Source organism: Macrobrachium nipponense, chromosome 12 (assembly GCF_015104395.2).
Source record: "Macrobrachium nipponense isolate FS-2020 chromosome 12, ASM1510439v2, whole genome shotgun sequence".
Taxonomy (NCBI): Eukaryota; Metazoa; Arthropoda; class Malacostraca; order Decapoda; family Palaemonidae; genus Macrobrachium; species Macrobrachium nipponense.
Window position 1 is genome coordinate 84,828,289 of NC_087205.1, and position 22,500 is coordinate 84,850,788.

Sequence of the window (22,500 nt, forward strand, 5' to 3'; positions counted from 1 at the left end):
GGTCTTTGAGCAAAGGGATCTTCATTTGATAAATAACAGTTTTGGTTTATTAATAGCCAAAAAGGAATATGAAATTCATAATATTAATGATTTACTAACAATGTCTTTGTAAAAAGAGAGTACCATAGATTTAAGTTTCACCTCTGACATTCTCTTGTTTTTATGTCTGTTTATCTTTGTTTCGGCAAAAATTTCATCATGCCAAAGAGGAAAAGACAAGGAAAACATCTTATTAACATACAGAAGAAGAAAATTTGCTGTAATAAGCCAAGTTAGTGAAGGAGAGAGAGAGTTGCGTAAGAAAGAGCGTCCCGTCTTGCCTGACACAGTGCCACAGGCTACAATATAAGAGCAAAGGGACCTTCATTTATGATTAAATTATAATAAACAATATAGTTTTGCTTTATTAATACCCAAAAAAGAAATATAAATTCACAGTAATCATTACTTATTAACACTGTCTTTATAAAAATACAAAGGAAAACTTTGAATGCCCATATCTCAAAACTATAGTTATTGACCTTCAAATTTTATCTTCTCACTTAGTTTTAAAGATAGCATTGAAATTTGTTATATAACTTAGAAAGACATAATAGAACAATTAAATAAAGCCGAAATAAAAAATCATATGCGGTTTGGAGATATCTCAAGTCACCTTATTAACCCTTTAATGGCGATTGGACGTATTAAACGTCGACGAAAATTGTCTGTCGGGTGCCGAACCGGTGTATGGTACTTCGACGAAAAAGTTTTTTTTTTTAATTCGCGGAAAAATAGTTATAGGCCTACTAGGCGAAAACTTTTGAATCACGCGCCTTGGGGGATGCTGGGAGCTCACGGATCAAGGCGTTGTTTTGTTTACAATCGTTACCCAGGCGTGCAAGCGCGAATTTCTTTCTTCTCGCACTAAACGGCATCAGCGACACATCTCTGAAATTATTTTGTCACCGACATAATTTTTGGACCATTTTATATTAGCTGTTACATAGTGTTTTATACAAAAATGTGCGCAATTTCATGTAGAATACAACAAAAAAACAACTCATGGTTGTAGCTTTTATCAGTTTTGAAATATTTTCATATAAATAACAATAAGTGCCAAAATTTCAACCTTCGTTCAACTTTGACTCTACCGAAATGGTCGAAAAATGCAATTGTAAGCTAAAACTCTTATATTCTAGTAATATTCAATCATTTATCCTTCATTTTGCAACAAATTGGAAGTCTCTAGGACAATATTTCGATTTATGGTGAATTTAAGAAAAAAAACTTTTTCCTTACATCCGCGCGGTAACTCTTCGAAAAAATCATAAATTTTTTCGTCCAATTGTCCTAATATGTTTGCACCATTTTAAATTAGCCATTACATAAAGTTTTATATATGAAAATGTGTGCAATTTCATGTAGAATACAACAAAAAAAACAACAACCCATGGTTGTAGCTTTTATCAGTTTTGAAATATTTTCATATAAATATCGATAAGTGCAAAAATATCAACTTTCGGTCAACTTTGACTCGACCGAAATGGTCGAAAAACATAATTGTATGCTAAAACTCTTACATTCTAGTGATATTCAATCATTTACCTTTATTTTGCAACAAATTGGAAGTCTCTAGCACAATATTTCAATTTATGGTGAATTTATGGAGAAAAAAATAAATTTTTTTTTGCTTATGTCCGCGCTGTAACCCTTCCGAAAAAAATCAGAAATTTTTTCATCCAATTGTTGTAATGTTTGCACCATTTTAAATTAGCCGTTACATAATATTTTATATAAGAAAATGTGCAAAATTTCATGTAGAATACAACAATAAAAAACCCATGGTTGTAGCTTTTATCAGTTTTGAAATATTTTCATATAAATAACGATAAGTGCCAAAATTTCAACCTTCTGTCAACTTTAAACTCTACCGAAATGGTAAAAAAATGCCATTGTAAGCTAAAACTATTACATTCTAGTAATATTCAATCATTTACCTTTATTTGCAAACAAATTGGAAGTCTCTAGCACAATATTTCGATTTATAGTGAATTTATGAAAAAACCTTTTTCCTTACGTCCGCTCGGTAACTCTTCCAAAAAAATCAAATTTTTTTTGTCCGATTGTCGTAATGTTTGCACCATTTTAAATTAGCCATTATATAAATGAAAATGTATGCAATTTCATGTAGAATACAACAAAAAACAACCCATGGTTGTAGCTTTTACCAGTTTTGAAATATTTTCATATAAATAACGATAAATAGAAAAAAATTTGTCCTTCGGTCAACTTTAACTCTACCGAAATGGTCGAAAACTGCAATTGTAAGCTACAACACTTACAGTCTAGTAATATTCAATCAATTACCTTCATTTTGCAACAAACAGGAAGTCTCTAGCACAATATTTCGATTTATGATGAATTTTTGAAAACAGCTTTTTTTTTACGCCCGTGCATTACGAATTCATGCATCATTTTGTGATATGTTCTCTGTGTTGCCTTGATCGTTTTACAATGTTTTCCATACGAAAATGATCCCAATTTAGTGTACAATAAAACAAAAAAAAATTAACTCGTTAGCTTTCACTGCTTTGCTCACAGCGCGACTTGTTTAAAATTATATATGACATTTTTTTTTCGTGCTGTCATATATCCCAATATTTATATATGATGATGATATTTTTTTAATTTTTGATGGTTGCATACTAAACTTCAGGCAATGACAAAAAAGGAGCCAAAAATGAACTCTTAACCTTGAAAAATAACCGTGCTGTGTTTTTTTTAAAACAACATTTTTTTCCGCTTCTGCGCTCACTGGAGAACGCCGCCGGCATATGGGAGACAATTTTTAAAATACCGCTTCGGCGTTTACAGGTTAAGGGGTATGAATGTCAAAGTCCTGTCCTTAAAAAATGGCATTAGCCAGCCAGCCCCCTTAAAGTTACTGTAATTTCATTTAAAAGTTAGTTTAATACATTACCCTTAAAAAAGAAATAACTGGTTGGCATAAAAATAGTTACAGCAACTACTACATACATACATATCCATTTTTGTATGTATACTAACGTTACCCCTAATTCATGTGATGCCATTTTCTTTTTCCCTCAGAGTAAAAGTAGTTTTCTTTGGGTCACTAGGCAAATTTCATAAGTCAGTCATAACGAAGGTACACAATTCAAAAACAAAGAAAAAATGTATGTAACTACGTAGAAAACATGTATGTAACTACGTAATGTTTGCAGAGGGTGAAGGTAAAATTCAATAAATTTAAAATCATGTACTAGTGCGAGGGTTAACTATAAACGAACGAGAGAGAGAGAGAGAGAGAGAGAGAGAGAGAGAGAGAGAGAGAGAGAGAGAGAGAGAGAGAGAGAGAGAGAGAGAGAGAGAGAATTAGGATGTCTCAAAGACTTGTCTGTATATAATGTCCTAATGATTTTGTATAGCTCTTTAAAACTATTCCACACTGTTGCTGTTTACAACTTCTGGTGGCAGTTTATTCCACATGTCACATATCTTGTATGTAAAGAAGTCCCCACAATAGGATGTGTTTTATCTCTTCAGTTCTAGTTTCCATCCATTATTTCTTGTCTGGTTTCCATTTTATGTAAATAGGTTACTGTCTACTTTTGTTATGCCTTTCAGTATTTTAAATGTTTCTATTACTTATCCTCGCAATCATCATGTTTCTAAGCTATACATGTTCAGGCTCTCTAGTCATCTTTGGTAACCTATTTGCTTGATGGATGGAATTAACTTTGTGGCTCTTGCTTGTACTCCTAATCTATTAGTCTTTTCTTAGTCTTGGTGACTAAAACTATACTGCATGTTCACGATAAGGTCTAATTATTTACGTCCAGAGCTGCAGTACAGTTTCCTTATTTCTGTATATGAACTGCCTCTTTATGTATCCCACTAGTTTCTGTGCCTTCTTTTCAGCTTTTATGCACTGTTTTGTGGATTTTAAGTCCTTGGTAATAATGACTCCAAGGTCCACCTCTTGTTCTAAGTCATGTAAGGTAAAAACTCTGGAGGGGTATCATCTTCAAAAACTGCGTAACATAGTACATACAGATTGTAACAGCACTATTCTCTGAGGTTAGGAAAGTAATTTTCACAGAACACAAACCCTGTTATATGTCTGATATGTTTTACTAGTTGATCTTGAAGGTCTTATATAGTGACAAACACAGAATTACGTACTGTTTTTGTATATATTTTCAAAAATATAAATAACATGCATAAAATCTCCATACTGATTTTACACTTGAAAGCATGAAAACTTTTACTATTTGTAATATGTATGCCGGTACCTACTTAGAAATTAAACAAAGTTTTTGAAGGGGTATCATCTTTGAAAAGTGTAGTAACTTTGTGAATGGGTATCGCATCTTGTAAAAGGAAGTATGTGCACTAACTACCCTCTGTATCATATTTATGCATGTACAAAAATAAAAATAGTAAATTTTTAATAGATTTTATACAGAAAAGCTTTAAAACTTTAAAAATTCACATTATAAATCAAACATCAATACTTGCAAGGTTTTGCAGTGTTTCTGGAGGATTTGCAAATATTCGCGCTACTGTGAATTCGTGCAAATCAAATAGTAAGTTCGGGTATTACTGTATTATAAAAGTAAAACACAAGCCAATCATTGCATAAAATGCCTTGTAAAAGTGCATTTCCTGGGACGGTCAGGTGGGAATGAATTAACTTTATATTATTCTAAAGGGGACAATATTTTTTGTACTTCTTGTGTCTTCTGGGACCTATTAACAAAGAGTACCATGGTATCACTGTATAACAAGAAAAACAAGTCTTGTGAGGAATACATATTTTAACTCCTAGGTCATCCTGGGTGGCCAACAAAAACAATTTTTTTTTTTTTTTACATGCCAGTAAGGTAAGTCATCTGTGTAATTACATAATATATTTCCTTACCTGCTCTCCATCTTAGGTGTAAGTCTCGTTCTTTATTAAATGTTAATTCACTAAATGTTTATTTATTTTCTCACCCTTATTATGGCTTTTCCAGATATTTCTTCTACATTACGGTAGATACCTATCATCAACTACTAAAAATACCGACAGTGAAATGGTGACCTACCTTCTACTTTTTCTTCCTCTTCAGTATCACTCTCCACTTCTCTCTGTCCTGTCCTCATGCTAAGAATAATCTGAACCACCATAGTATCTTCACTGTTGGGATCCTTAAATTATAAAGAAAAATAAAACAGTGCATGAGACCTTTCTTATATACATATAATAAAATTACTGCCCTAATGAAATATAAAGAATAAATAAGTCTCATTAAAATGCACAACAATATTTTTCTTTCAACATTCGGTTATACAGTGCAAACAGCACACTATTAAAATGAACTTGTGCCTTCATTCTAAATATCTTATACATTCTTAGTAAAACCTATATTAAAAAGCAACACTCACCACATATATAAAGTTTGGCTTAATAAGGTTGCTCTCTCCATCCTCTGTTAGACCCTGTGCTGCTACTGTATCAGATCCATTTTGTGAATCTCCAGCTGCACTGATGGGGCCAGGAGTTGCACTGCCATTCTTAATAAGCAAGTTTTCATCATCAGACAGGTTGAGGTCTAATTCATCAACATACTTCTTCCTGGATGTGTTTCGACCTGACCTTCTCTTATTTGCATCATCATCCTCACGGGCTGAAGAGTCACCTTTGCCCCCAACTTCCATGTCCGAGTAATCTGATTCAGAACCATGTCGTTTCTTTTTAGGCTTAAATTTCAAAGACAATCTGAAAAATAAGACAATCCTGGTTTAATACAATAAACAATCTCAGCAGCATATAATAAACCATCTTACTGTCTTCCAAATATATACAACATACAAAAAAGCTAATACTTTAGTATGAACACAAGATCTGACCAGATATTAAAAAATGTAGATCAAGGTGACCAAACTGTCACTATGGACAAATAAACAAAATAACATACCAAGAAAACAAACTAAAACTATTTTAAGCCACTTGAATATTTTAATTTAGTAGACAGATACTCAAACAACAGTTATTCAAACTTTTTCTGAACACATGACAGTCTTGACAATTCAAATAGATGACAAGACTTTCTAAATAATTCATTCCATGAAGGTATTCATCCAGTTGTGGAAAAGCAAGTTCAAATGTTTCAAAACGCCTGTAATTGTTTAAAAGTTTCTCAAGCAGGAAAAAAAAAAAGTTGACATATGATATGCTTTCAATTATCACAAACATCTAAAATTGGAATTGTCTGCTGACTGTTTGTCAAGGCTATACTCAGGCCTATAGCACTCACAAATGAAGGATCACGTATCTGTAGATTTTTTCTATCACAAGTACTATAACCACATTATACGTATGCAGGGTGATTTTTTTATACTTTAAGGATACAAGTGTATCTTAAACACTAGCAAACAAGGTATATATGTGATACCTATCCTAAGTGATACCTATTCCTAACTGAAATCCCTTCGTTTACCGAGAGCTCCAATGAATTGGTAAATACAACTAGCACTGGTATACACAAACAGACAATCTCACTCAATGCACTTCTATACAAGAGGATGTAACCATTTACTGTACCTATTTGGTCAAAATACCTTAAACTATTTAAGAGTAGTTACAATCACAAAGTTATGCTGACAGAAAGACAGTGCAATAAGACAACAAGGAAAATAACAGTCCCTTGAAGTTTCTGGTAGGAACTAAGAAACACTGGAGCCTACACAACACTGAAATACAGGTAACATTACCTTAGGAAATTGAAGCTTTGGAGAAAATTATGCTATATACATTCAGATTCCTGGCCTGAGGACAATTAAAAGCCTGTATAGGTACTATTATGATAAAGGATCTAGGAGAGGTACAGTACCAAGAGACCGGAGAAAAATTCAAGATAATTCAGGCTACATATATTGGTTAATGAAAGCGAGTTGAGAACTAGTAAAAAAAAAAAAATATCAACACAATCAACAATGAATAGCATGTTAACACCATACCAAAAAAAATTGTTTGCAATACATTACCAAATTCAAACAGGTAAATAAAAGAGGAGTAATGTAATTATGGCAACTCTAATTGGAAAAACAATGTAAGAACATGAACTGGACTTCTGTTAAACTCACGATAATGTCAAGAAAATATAAGTGAAAAGTGACCAAACCAAATAATATGAAGACATGAGAATAAGTTTATATGGAGGAAAAGCTACTGACTAATGGTGATGGGAAATCAACGCTGCTACTTTACTAAGTCCCAAGAAGTTGGGCTATAGTATTGAAATAACAATATATGACTATAGTGCGTTTAATTTCCTAAGATCGCTGTGGTGTGGCTTGTACAGATATCATACGTTGCCAATTTTCACGTTATGGTAATCATATTAGCTTCATGGAGTCTATTGAAATAGTTTTTATTTCTTGAAATGCGTTTGTTTGCACCAGATATTTTGAATATATCTTATTTCATATATTCTTCGTTAAAACCTCGGTTTCATTAATGAAAATGAAGATATGGCATATTTTTCCCCCGGCAATGCCAGATCTGAGTTTAGGGAACCTATGATTTTTAAGAGGATTTAAAAGGTCATGGTCAATATCATTAAAGGATACTCACTCTCAATCACCCACTGTGAAAAGTATGGACAGCCCAGCCCAAGTGACTCCCGTAAACGTCTTCACCCACCACCTGAGGCCAGGGAAATAGTCTATAATTTTGTGAAATACTTCATTTTATAAAAACATCACGAAGGTCCTGTAACTGATGTTTCGAAGGCTATCCAGAGAACATCAGAAGCAACAAAAGTGTCAGAAATGACTATTCGTAGACTTAACAAGGAAGCAAGAGAGGCGGGAAATAGAGCGGAATCTCCAGTGTTTCAAAAAAGAAAAGGGAAAGTGTCTGTGACTGCCTTGGATGATTTTGATGAAAATGTTTCTAAGGGGATAATAGATCGATTGACTTATGAATTTGTCTCAAGTCCAAACACCAGAGCCAACATGCCATTCAGCGTATCTATAATTATAGAAAGAGAAAGGAGGAATAGCTAAATAGAATCGGGAATGAAAAAAAAAAAAAGTTAAGAGGGAAGGAGCATACCCTTTCCCTCGACTTCCAAGGTCTAAAGCAAATCCTCCTAAGAAGGATTTTATCTGTGGGAAGCATTTAATGGGACTTACATACCCGTAGATATAACAACTCTGCCTTTTCTACCTGGCCCCACCCTAGCGATCTTAGAAATGTTAACGCTGTATAATAAGGCAATGATGAAAAATTCTACATACTTAGCTGCAGGCTTCCGTTTCCCAGATGAAGTACTCTTCACTTTGGGTTTCTTTTCACTCTTTGGTTTACTAGGAGTTGTTGTGGCAGAAGCAGGAGTCAGTGGCAACCCTGTAGCTGGATCAACCTGCAGGATAAAATTCAAGTTAGAATATTACAAAAGCTACTCATTAAATATGTGGGTCAAATAAAGGTGACATTACAAAAAATGCTACTTTCTAATGATTGATATGATGTGTCAATCATTAGTTATTCAAAGAAATCTGACATTAAATTTTAGGATTATTAAAGATATTAAATCATTACTGACAGGCTGAGCTACTTCATTACGTATAAGGTAACTGCATTTGGCCTCTATAGTACTGGCAACATAGACAAGGACTTCACAGTTCAACACTTCTGGATGCTACATTTAATTATTGCTCAAATTTGGACAGGTAGAATAAAAATGACAAAAGCAAGAAATTATATATATATATGTGTGTGTGTGTGTGTAATACACAGGAATATACATACATCAAAACAACAAATACAAACTAAACTTTATATGAACACTTGCTCACCTTTGTCTTGCTATTTCCTTACCACTCCTTTTCTGATCAAGTTCTCCTTATCCCCACTAATCACATATCCAAACAATCTCAATCTTATACTAGCAGATTTCCATGTTATGTGCCTGACACTTTTAGTGGAATGAACATTTCATGGTACGAGAAATTTTATGAGTAGCTTTTAAGCTCCTAATGTACAGAACTTCAATGTGCCAACACACTTGAGTTTATCACTTCAACCTTTACTGATATATTTGGGGAAGATTTAAGTGCCACTGCATACACTCAGTCCTTCATTATAAATAAAGTAAGATAATCAACGCCAAACCAAATACTGATTTACATATGTCTAGTAGTGTAATGTACTGTGCTGAGCAGAGTTACTTTTTCTAGTAATTACAATGTTGATCAACTAAGGTTGGGTAAAATAATAGTAAAAAAAAAAGTAAAAGTGGCTAAATTTTCTGGTAATTATTCAGATAAAAACCCTAAGCAGTACAAAAAGATGTAGGCTAGGCTAGACAATGTTCTTGACTTCACTAAAGTCAAAATTTATACCAAGAATAACTGTTAGCTGTAAAGTAGTTATTAAAATTAATTAATCTGTAAAACCTTTGAATTATCTAAGGGTAAAAACTAGTCCTGTACTATACAACATTAAGGCTATATATAGTCTGTGGTGAAAACACTAGCTTAATAAGAACCATGTTTATATGGTGCCATTTTAGTTCTCACCATTGCTCTTTGGACAATGCATGATTGGAGATATGTACAATAAGGACACAAATTGCTTGGACATCTGTAAATGTTGTGGACCCAACAATAATACATTGGACTGTAATATGTGGCTGTTTCAAGTTTGAATAGGTATGATTAAATGTTATAATCAACACATCAGAAGATTATGATCACATAGACAATTCATTTAAATGTGGTATTATCTCACCAATGAAAGAAAATGTGAAAAAATTTATTGATAGATAGGTCATTCACTTGCCCTTTCAAAATAAATGTTTTTATTTGGCTTTATATTAAATTCTACTGTATTTGAAGTTTATAAAGTATGCTATTTATTGTATCACTATCTACCTCCACTATACTATACTAGGTTGCCTATTTGAAGTTTTGTTTTTTCTTTGAAATAAACAAATTTACATAGCTAAACCAGTCCATGGTAGCTACTGAGAGGAGTTCTCACCCAAATGTATCATGCCAGTCTCTAAATGTTTGTCACTTTTTCTTACAGACACTGACCTGCTTAGAGACCTGTCAAAAAACCTAACACAATAATAAAGACAGATTAAGTGCTCAAGCAGGAGGTTCCCTAAGTAACAATCCTGATATTCCTTGTTCTCTTTTCTTCTACATTCGATATCATTATGTTCTTTTTTCTAAAATCAGAATAATCTAATCCCACAAGATGACTGTGGTAGATCATGGAAAGCCCTTAGCTGGATCAATTTGCTACATACTTCAACTGAATGCCAAACTCATTCTGTACTGTTCACCTTTCCTGGGCACTGCAGCCAGGGCAGTGGATGACATGCTTCATGCATGAGAAAGAGTGGACATTTATGCATTCTCCCTATTCAACCTCCTAAGACATGTGTTTGCAGTTTTCAACCAGAACTATTTCTCAAAAGACCCTTAATGACCCTTCTGGCCACAGCAAGAGTGGATCCTGGATCTAGAACTTGTCATAAATTTTCCTAGGTCTTCTCTGCAGCAGACCTGTTCCCACAGTTTTAACCATCAATCACTGAATCTTCATACAAGGCAATTAGTATCTTGAAAAGCCACCAAGGTAGGGTCTTTCCTGAGGTTTCTACAGACACAACTGCCACTCTCTGTAGGTCCTCCATTGCAACTCCTTACCAGAAAAGGAGGGCTATTGGCCCAACAAAGCCCTTATTCAAGTCCTTGTGGAATTCTTATTAAGTGAGCAATGTCCTGAAGCTCCATCTCTCAGCTATCCAGGTTAATTTTTCTGCCTTTTCATTGGTCTCTATTCATAATGTGCTACTTATATTGAAAAAAGAGAGCACTTCTGACCATTTCCTTCACTTCAGTATATCAGTTCCCTAAGTTCTGATGAGCTTTCCAATAGGCAATTGACCTTCATGCTGTGTAGTCTTACTAAGCCACCTTGCAAGCCTTGTCTGATTGAACTATAGTAGTCCCTCCTCATTCACAGGCTCATTTCTGCCGGCCCAGCCCAACTCAGTCAATTCCTATCTCTATTCAAATGATATTACAATATTACCCGACTTTAAACTTATCCATACCAGAAGGATGGTCAAAGTGCATTTTGTTCGAAATATGAAACAAATACTTATCCCCATAAGAAATAACGGGAATAAAGATAATTCATTCCGACCAACCCTAAAAGTCCCCCTTTCCATTTCTTTTCTCTATTATTAATGCATTCAAAAGTTAAATGAAGAGTGTAATGTATGTAATAAAACAGTATATGAAGTAAAATTTTTGAAAAATTTTGATTTGGTGTATGATTATGAAGTGTTCAGTGAAAATGGTGCATGGCCAGCTGGGCTGGCGGGAGAGACAGGAACCCTATGAAGAAACCGAAATGGTCGCAGTAAGTAAAAGTTAATAACAAAATAAATTTTATGTACATTTTACAAGGTGAGAGAGAGAGAGAGAGAGAGAGAGAGAGAGAGAGAGAGAGAGAGAGAGAGAGAGAGAGAGAGAATCAAGTGTGTGTGATTGTTGATGTATTTACACTTAATCTCAAGTGCAAGGAGGAGATTAATTATGCCACATCAACTTACTGTTGGCAAACAGAAGAATTAAAATAAACATGAGGATTTTGCAAACAAACAATAAGTAAAGAATGCAAGTAAGAAAAGGAAAGAGATTAAATTACTCTTCACTAGGAAGTCGTTTAAACAAGAAATCGAAGGCACTCAGAAGCCAAATGCAGCACCAGTGCGTTTATTATAGAGCGGAGTTACTTTTACAGTGCTAAAAATTCATAAAAAGCAAGTGTCACTTGATGGATATTTTACCAAACAAAAAGAAGTGATTTGGGCAAATCTAGTGCAAATAATCATCCCGACCTAGCTGGTAAGTCAGTGGGAAGCAGACCCCAGCTCCCACTCAATGACCCTTCCCTCTCCTCTCGTCTCACTCAGCGCACCGAACACTGGCTCAATTAAGACTATTTTATATTTTTTTCTTACTAATAAATTTTCTATTTTCATGTTTTACCATTGATAAATCTATTATGAAATTCCATTTTATTTTCTTTATGTAAATTAGTACCGCTTTTATCTACATAACAGTAATGTTTTTACTGTCTCTTCTCCTCCTCTCCTCAACAATGATACCTAATAGTGAAATCTACAAGCTACAATAAAATGCCCCCTCACTATCTCAAGTTAGCTGTGCGACACCACAATGACGTATGATTTTGTTCATTGTTTACGCTAAATTTTATTGGGAAAACTATTTTTCTGAATATCGTCATCACTAAATTATACAGTTTAACTCAGCACAGCAAACGCTTGCTCAATTATTTTAATGCTTTTTTTTAATTCTTATTGTTACTGTATTGCATTTAATTGTTTATATATTTTATTATATTAAATTTTTTATATGAATTGTTACTGCTTTTATATAAATACAGTAATATTTTAACCTTCTCTTCTCCTCAACAATAGCAAGAATCCCTCGTTCAATCTAGAGTCAGCTGTGCGTGACATCACCGCGACGTATGATTTTGTACAGCTTTTATGCTAAATTTTATATTTAAATGCTTTATTCTTTTATTTACACAATATATTGTAAAGGAAAAAACATGGTAATACAGTTTTTCTTTATGACACGATAGGCCGTTGAATACAAGTATAAACAAGATAATAGGCCGTTGAATACAAGTATAAACAAGATAATCAATCAGTTAGTTTGAAGCACGTGTTTTTGTTCGGCAAACAATACAAAATTTTCTTGATAATTTAGTTTGAAAAGCAGAAAGTTCTACAAACGAGGTACCACTGTATCTCCAAAAGTATTTAAAATAAAGGAAAAATTCTTTCGGCAGACAAACCCAGTTTTTAAATTTCATTCGATATATTATTGCATTATCATTTTCTCAAAATTGATGATTTCTGCACCAAATTAGATAGTTTTCTCGAATACTAGGCTTAGTTAAACTGTCTTCTCACCTCCGCTATAACTATTCATTTTGCATTGTATCATTTGTCATATTAGCAGTTTGATGTTGGAAGACTGTCAGAAACACAATTAACAATAACGTTTATGTAGCAGAGAGTTCTGAGGTACCTAGTTAACCCTTTGATGGTCTAACCTGAAGTTTCGTGAGCTATCACCTTTAGGACTCCTAATTTTTCTCATGGTGCCAAACCTACACTTACATTAAGTGAATCAAGAAGAGGAAAATCAAATTTTGAATTAGTCACTCTGGATACATCATTTCATTATAGGACACCGTAAATTATGTCTAGTAATATTTGTCGCCTACTTTACATGTGTGCAATCATGACAAATCTTGCCAACATGTGAAACATTACTAAAACAGTGGCCGCTGACCAGCTTTCACCTCTTATGCACAGGCGTTGCCAGATCTCACAGATTCCTTGCTTACAATCTCTCATTGTAATAACCAGTTACCAGCTGCGCTTGGAAAAACATCCTATTGTTAAGACCGAAGGTTTGTTCCACATATGAACAATTACATTATCAAAAGATAACCAAATATGCATTAACTAGAGAACTATTTAACATTTAAATCCGACTCAATCTTTGCTCACATACCTTCAAGTACAATAATGAACCCAGTTCCAAAATAAGCGTTAACTCTAGACTCAGTAGTTTATACAAAAAATAACACCTGGAAATACTGCTGAGAATTATAACAGGTAAAGAGTATCCACAACCCACAATCTACCTTCAAGAAACAGAAAGACACGTTAAAGGTGTATGACAACTAGGGGGACCTTCTTTGACCAACTTCCGCGGCACTAATGAAGATTAAATCTAATGATATATCGATGCTGTGTTCATTACCTTGGTTTCCTACAAGTGTGTGTATATGTTCCATGCCTTTCCAAAGAAACTTTCCTACTCCATTCACCGATACTTGGTGGTTTGTTAGACTCAGGACTTCTAGACACGACTCATTCTTTTTACATGGATGGTTCATTCTTTTTCCCTTTTCTTTTGCTGCCCTTATTCCCTCCCTCCTGTTATCACTCACCAATCATAGAAATCCCTCAGGTGCCAAAACACAATTAATTAATAGTCTCATGTTTATTATGCTGCATCCAGCAAAGACCTCACTAAGCTCGGCATTAGGGCTAACAAAGTTCACACCCTTTTCATTCTCTCTGGCCTTATCTTAAATCAAGAGCTCTCAGCCATGCAGGGGAGTGGGCAACCTACCACTGTCCAAGCATTTTGTCTAGTTTCAACTTAGAAAGCTATTTCTCTATTTCTATTCATTTGCCACACAATGGGGCCCCCGGGCAAACCATGTACTACTTTCATTGGCAATGGGTCTGAATCAATCATCCCTAATCTTCGAAATCCACACCTTAGTTATTTGACCCAATGGAGAGGTTTCCTGGCATATCTGCTATTAGCCCTTTCATACTCAGCATCCTCCCTTGGATTCATTACTGATGGAGATGTTCATTGTCCAGCTAATTCCTTGGCAAATATTTTCATTACTTTATAGAAGCTCTCCTTATTTACTAGTTATTTTTGCCAACTTCCCATTATTTCTTCCTAGGATTATGTAAACTTACGTCCTCTTTTTCCTCCTTTTATTAACTTCTGATTCATTCTCCATCCTAAATGACAATTCTGGTTATTTTACGATGAAAAGTTTTATGTAATAAGATTGTCACAATAAAAACAAGATTTTTTTGTAGTCCCCTCCTCCCTTTAGATGGAGACTCACACAGAAGCATTAAAATTGCATTTCTTCAAGGATGGGAAGTTGGTTTTGCATGTACATAAGGATATATGCTTTGCTCTATGCACCTAGCTGCATTCTGCACATAGGCTATCCAACGACTAACGAACGTGTAAAAAAAGGGGGGGGAGGGGCTTGATCTAAAGTTACATGATGTAGATGTACAGGGAAGGCTATTTAAATTTCGAGGGTAGGCTAGTTCAGGCTAACTAACAGGTGTATTCCTTTAACTGGATTGTGCAGCAAGACAATGTTCAAACTGTAGTAAAGATGATGTCTAAAAAAGTTTTTCCCTTATTTCCTTTCAGTGCAACTGACCTTCGTAGGATCAAGAGGTGTCCCAGGGGGTGCAACAGCAGGATCCATTAATGCAGCTGGTGGAGCTCCTGTCCCAGTGTCAACTGGCAGTGGGAGACCATCAGGACCAGTAACAACAACAGCTGTTGTTGCTGCTGCTGCTGCTGTTGTTGTTGCATTCTTTTTACTTCGAGATTTTTTTGAGGACGAGGTGCTGAAATAAAAAAAAAATTAAATTAAATTACATGGAAATATTAGTAATATTCACAAAATTACTCACTCCATTCCACTCCTTTAAACATAGGACTTTCAGTCACATTTTACCTTGATCTTTGTAAACTCTTGATGCAGCATAGTTTGGTTCACCATATCCCATAACTTTCATCTTGATTTGTGATTAATATCATGTTTTATTAATCATAATATATTAACCATGATATCTAACCTTACTGCTGCAGTGATACAAATAAAGTTGATATTCTTGACATTCATTAACCTTGTAAACAAGTTGGCATAAACTGTATGTATACTTTCTATTTCAATACAAGTATGTATATTTTTATTACAAAAAATGTATATATAATTTAATGAAAAGTCTTATAATAATCATGAGAAAAATTAGTTACATTTGCAGTTAAGTAAACAAAACATATACATGTTATAGGGCAATTAAGCTCTGAAGTAGTATGTATTAGACAACAGACACCCTGAATAAGATAAAAGTGAGTTTCATAGTTGCCAAGATGTCTTAAAGTCACATTTTACCCAAGTAGTAATAAATTAAGCTGTAGTTATTTTAAAACAATACAATATACTTTTCTTGATAGTAGTGCAGAAAAGCACTTCATTACAGAAATTGGAGTGAAACAATGAAAACCTTGATAAGTGCTTTTCTCACATAAAAAACACACCACAAACACACAGACACACACCTATCTCAAGGACTTACAGGGTAAAATAGAAATACATACTACAAACAAATAATTTTTTGTAAATGAGCATTTTCCTACTTCATGGACACAATGAAAATAGTGTATAAGCATTTGTAGAGGAACAATTCAATGCCTATGTTAACAATGTACTACATGCATGTCAGGTTAAGTTAGCACACTAAACACATCTTTACATGCAGACAGAATATGAGATACTACACTGGTTCAATTTCTTTCAAGAAAATTTTTCATTGTTAGATGCATTTATTTTGTCTTAGACCATAATCTGCTTTTGAGTTCTAATATATATATATATAGTCTATTGGCATCAAACTAACATATATTTTGGTTATATGTATCAGAAAACTTTTTGTTAATACCAAGCCACTTGCTTGGATAACTGATACCCTTAACACTTCAAAGCCTGGAAATTAATAGGTTTGATGAAAAAGAATAGTACACCTATTTGCTAAGGAAATAATGAAGTATGACTATGTAACATAGAATCAAGGAAAATAGTACAAAATCCATTGAGATATTAATACGAAAATAGATAAAAAATCCATCGAGATATCAATACAAGATAACTCTATATAATGCTCATAACTGTAGTAAACGTGGGATGTGGCCACATGAAGGGGCCACTGGATGCCAAAGAAAATGACAGACATGACTTCAGTTCCTTAATGTGGTTACGAAGATAAATTCTATTTTTCCAGTCTCATTATCAAAAACAGGCAGTCCCCAGTTATCGGCGGGGTTCCATTCTCAGCAGGGTGCTGATAAGCTAAAACTGCCGTTAACCGAAACTCGGCAACTCATGGCGCTTACGGTGCCGAGTTTCAGTTAATGGCACCTTTCTTAGGTATGTTATGGCAGCCATAACTCTATTATCGGCAACTTAAAGCGCCGATAACTGAAACTCAGCCCGTTATGGTGCCATAAATCGCCAATTTGACGACGCTAGACAAGCGCCATAAAACCGCATCGCCATTAACCGATTCCGCCAATAACCGGGGACTGCCTGTATTTATCATAATCACACAGTTTTACCAGATCATATAAGGCATAGTTCTTCACTTCCATAATCAGACACAGCTAGAAGAGGATAATCAAACAAAATTGAAACTGGCAAAAAAACAAACTTATTGCACTGTCAACATTGCACTAAATATAGTGCATTCGAAAAGTTGCCTACACAGTGAGATCACCTTCTGGTTGAGACATGAAAGCCAAATAGTATCAAGTACTGGCAAGATCATTCATTCCCTTAGTAAAATGAAAAATGAATGAACAAAAAAAAAATTATAATGCATCAGGTTTTTGTGTACATCAGAAATTAACAAGAAGCATTACCAACATACAAATAAGCCTGTTTTGCATGCATGTTTTGCTATTTCATCAGCAGGACCACTGCAAGACAGGTTTAAATGTATGTTGACAGATCTATAAACAAAAGAAAATAAATTTTGATTAATTTACTAAGAATTGAATGATATAAAAATAAACTATCATTACCATTACTAAGAACTGACAAATATAAAAAAAATATTTTGCAGTCACCAACTAGTATATCACATTTTAATATGAAGTGTCAAAAAATACAGCTTCACTAGTAAAAGAATAAGAGATGCACAAACATGGGATGTGGTTCATAATTTTCATGAGTTCCTACATCTACGTATAACCTTTCAAATGATTAAAATTAGCTTTCCTGAGAATGGAACTTAGTTAACAAGTAAATGAACTGGCAAAATTTTTAAAAAGAAAAAATACATTTTGCCAATATCACTGCAACAAGAAGACAGTCTTCACATTGTGTCAAAATGAGTAAACTTATTTTCTCTAGATTGAGCTATTACTTAAGAGTATAAAATGTAAATATTTACACAACATAGCTAACTTGTTCAAAATACCTACTGTGGGGTTGGTTCAGCATTAAAAATTTCAAATCCGTAATTAACAGATGTAATGCGCAATATACGAGAAATTTTTATTTCAAATCACAATAAAATCTGTAACAATACTTCAACCACCCATTAATGATACAAAACATCACGCCGAACTTTCTCTTATGTCATCAATAACAAATTATGTAGTTAACGTCATATGAATGGATCCAGTTACATTAACTACAAAGCTCTCCAAGTCATCAATTCCCACTATGCATCCCCAAGCCTTACTCTCCACTAATCTGGAAGGCAAGGCATCATTCTGCTTGGTTGTGCTGCTGTGCTTCCCCAAATAATCATTTTTCCCATGATTCTGATTAAGTATATGTCATTCTTCTCTCTATCTTACAGAAACATGCATAACCATACAAACACACACACACACACACAACACTGCACTAATACAATAATCGGTTGGGATTATACACAGCTCAAATTTCATTGAAAGTTGATCAAAGGACTCTAAAATTATTTTCTAAATGAAAAATGAAGGGTAACTATGGGGGAAGGGGAGGGAGAAGTGAAATTTCTACCACTCTATAAAATCAATTGTCTACTATTGTATGAAGATAATGAACCCCATATTTAGCCTTGCCACAATCCAGCCTCTCTTGCCACTGGCCCCAACAAGAAATAAGAGTATACGCCTCTTTTCCCACTGGTCCCAATATGAAATAAGAGTATACCTAGAGTGGGAGCTTGATATCTCCCCAAACTATAATTATTTATGACAGTAAGGGTGTGTTAGTAAAAACATTAAACACATGAAACTATAAATAAGTTCTTTATAATATTTTTTGAAAGATGACACAAATGGCATCATCTTTCAATTAGCACTGCTCTTGTACTATAACCTTGAACCTAACTTTGAAACCTTATTAAATACCTTCAAGTTTAAAGGTTGAAACAAACCCAACCCTCACTAGATATGCTTTCTTTAATATATTCTTAGCAAAACATATATATCATACAGTTAGTATGTATCTATTTTGAAAACTATTGACTACTTCACTCGAGTTCTAATACTTGAGAACACCACAATTTTCATGAATCCTGTGGTCTGTATACCCATCAAATATGGTACACACTGAAAGATATTAAAAAATAATTTTATTTTAGAAAACAATATGTTCTATGTATCAACTGTTTTCATTAAAGGGCTGATCTAATAATATTCTTTTTCATTAAGATAATTCAACAGAATTATCTGCCATCTCACTCATACTCAGTTTTGTCAGTTTGACAAATTAATGTTATTCAAAATGGCAAAAGAAGTCATAGAGGAAATGCGATATCTACTCTTAAGAAAGTGCATGAATATATTCACTAGAGATGATGGTCAAGCAAACAAAAATTATGTCAACATAAACAAAAAGATTAAATAAAATGACTGCTGCTTTGAATATACAAAAAATGACCAAAAGCAAAACACAAGCAAATCATACAAGCAACAAAAATATAACACCGCTACCTTTTTATGTCTCTCTAATACCTAAAGAGAAAGGGCGCAATCAAAATGCCCCCTACTAACCACAACAAGAGCAGGATGAAATGCAGGAACTGAATAGCCTACCTTTTCTTTGGTTCTTTGGGAGGCTTGGGTTCCTTGGGCTGGCGAGGCGGTCTGAGGGAGTGAGCGGCAACAGTTATATCTTGGGTACATTAGTTTTGAGCAACACCAATTTTTCATGTTAATTTCTTATAAGTGTTGCTATGCTGATGTCAGCCAATCTCTTATTATCTATGAAAAAGAATACTCCAAACTAAAATACCTCAGCCCGTTTCTGTGAATTTTAGCTTAAAACTCTTCATCCAATGAGCAGGCATCTAGATGCAATTTCTACAAAACCCTCTATGTTCACCAGAATGTTAAACCTGTAAATCCACCCAATATACAAGATGGCTATACTGCTGATTTCCAAATAGTATATGGCTGAAGAATATAATCCCCAGAGATAACATACATACACCCTTACTGTACCACCTACTTTTGAGTTAGTTCTGAGACATGCAAAGAAATATATTTACAGCAATGGTTGCAAAGCTTAAACAAATGATCTAACGTCCATGTACTAATACAGTCTGTACCCTAAATTACACCAACCTTACAAACAAAAAGGAAACACACACGACCCTAGATAGATGCGCAGTGCACATAGTTTAAATGAATTCCCAACAAGGACCTGACATTTTACAAGATGATAAATTCCAGGTACACTCATATTTTACAAGAGATATTTTTAAGGTCCTATGTGAGTTATCTAAATGAGAAACTGCTGTTACACTTACGAATACAAACTTCAAAGTACATAGGCACATTTAAGAAACAAAACCTAGTATGTAATTTTGATATGTATATTTGTTTTTACTAAAAAAATCTTTCTTATATCCCGCAAAAAAATAATCCCCCTCTTGTAAAATGTGGCTGCTATGCTATCAAAGCAACAAGTCCCAGTGAGGGTTAAGGAAACATGCTTTACAATAAACTTGCAACAGCACTAATTCAAAGCCCATTCATAAATTCCCCCACCTCTACCATTTTCTATTTGGATACCCTGCATATATCTGCCATACAAAAATACTTAGTGCACCGATATACATTATCCAGTCAGCCAACCTGTAAGTGCAATTAAACCAAATCCACTCCACTACAAAGGCTTACACATTCTCAGTTGTTTATTTTCAGTAACACCTTACAGAGACAGGCAACAGCAAAGGCCCCTGCAAAAGCAAGTATAGTATTGAAGCTGAATCACAAATTCTGTACAATCAAAGTTTCATGAATACCCACCTGGCTTTTTTGGGTTTTGGTTCCTTGGGTTCTTTAGGCTCTTTGGGCTTCGGTTCCTTTTTGGGTTTCGGCTCCTTCTTTGGTTTGGGCTCTTTTGGAGGCTTTGGCACCTTTGGGGTCTTGGGTTTGCTGGGTCGTTTTTTGCTCTTATTGTTGTTGTTTGGCGACTCCTCTACTAACGAAGTTGGGGGCTGTTGCTGTAATCAAGAAGAAAAAAAAAATATTACAAAAAACCATATAAAATTAATTGAATAACTAGAATACAATCCAAATTTAATCAATATGGCATTAGTACTGGCATTTTCTTATCACGGGGTAGCTTGAAGATACAGAACTGGGAGGGAGATGTACTTTGTGTGTCAAAAGCACTGGGGATGGGTAACAGAGTACTTGTGTTAACGTCTGGGTGGGGTAAATACAGAATTCCCTTGTTGGAGAGAAAAAAAAATTAATATACTCAGCAGAACTTCAAGAGAAAGTTTTCTAAAGTGGAGCCATAATTTTAAAAATGATGTTAAAAACACATTAGTCTTCAGATATTTTCATTGAAAACCTAATTTTTTTCATGTGATTAGCATGCGGCAGTTACAAGGTTAGTAGCCCTTTTAGTGGCTTTGTCTTAAACTAACCATCCACTCAAGACCCACTGTAGTACTAAGTTGTCACTGTGATAGGACAGTATGAAAGGCCAAAGCAGAAACAGTACAGTAAATGACAGGCCTCAGGCAAACCCACTGTAAGGGATTAACTTTGGGGAAAGAATTAAATGGCTAAATAGATCTGGCTGCATTTTTTCTATCTGGCAACACCATTGTGAATTTCAAATGTTTAACAGACTTAGTTCAAGGGTTTACGTATACGTATAAGAAACTTCAACTGTGCCAGGAGAAAAAGAAATTTTTTTCTATAAAAAAATTGTTGTACACATGAACCCATTAATTTACACTGCTTCATGTGTGGGACTAAGAAAATCCCAGCCTTACTGGTCATGAATTCCTGTTTAGAATAGTACTTCATCCTCCCTACTGAAGCTACCTCCACTTCTTCCTTACTTTCTCACCACAAAAAAAAAACAAAAAAAAATTAATAAAATAAAAATTAGGGATGAGGTGGAGAGGGGGAGTGGAAGAGGGAACTGCCTACATGATCTGTATAGTCACACACTGGTCTTATAAAAAAGATTCACACACCCCCACATACAAGCCCATAAATCATACAATACTGGCATTAATTAGGGGGAAAGAAAATTCACTTTAATCCATCTGATGTTACGTCAGACAAAAGACTAAAGTAACCCTAAAAATAATAAAAATCCAAAGTTGACCCTTCTGATAAGTGCCAGTCATCACAGAGGCTTGTAAAGCCAAATTAGTTGAAATCTGAATTTTTCAAAATATGAACCAAATCTCCCCATAAAAAATAAAGGGACTTGGGAAAATTCATTCCAGCCTACCCAAAAAGTCCCCTTTTCAAATTTTTTCTATTATTTATGTGTTCAAAAGTTGAATTAGTGTGTTAAGTAATAAAACAGTACATTGTACAAGGTAAAATTTTCAACAAATTTTGTTTCTGTGTATGAGAAAAATTTCCATTCATGAACTGTTGTTGGAAATGGCACGCAGCCAGTAGGCAAAGGTTGATAGCAAAATAAATTTTATTCACATTTTGCTAGGATAATCAAAAGAATTGACAGTGTGTAGTGTTCGATAGTGTGTAGTATTCATATGTGAAAAC

At 34.3% G+C, this 22,500-nt stretch overlaps 1 protein-coding gene across 6 annotated transcripts in view; it reads right to left on the reverse strand.

Moving 5' to 3' along the window:
* Positions 1-22,500, reverse strand: part of LOC135224627 (chromodomain-helicase-DNA-binding protein 7-like) — a 271,651-nt gene that overhangs the window by 167,016 nt on the left and 82,135 nt on the right. For 5 of the 6 annotated variants that reach the window (XM_064263824.1, XM_064263819.1, XM_064263822.1 and 2 more), the window contains 6 exons: positions 20,767-20,963; positions 19,549-19,599; positions 15,113-15,305; positions 8,290-8,414; positions 5,431-5,764; positions 5,091-5,193 (listed from right to left, as the gene is read on the reverse strand). In XM_064263824.1, coding sequence (XP_064119894.1) covers positions 5,091-5,193; positions 5,431-5,764; positions 8,290-8,414; positions 15,113-15,305; positions 19,549-19,599; positions 20,767-20,963 — 1,003 coding nt within the window. The remainder of the gene's footprint in view (positions 1-5,090; positions 5,194-5,430; positions 5,765-8,289; positions 8,415-15,112; positions 15,306-19,548; positions 19,600-20,766; positions 20,964-22,500) is intronic. The other variant, XM_064263825.1, reaches the window with a different exon arrangement.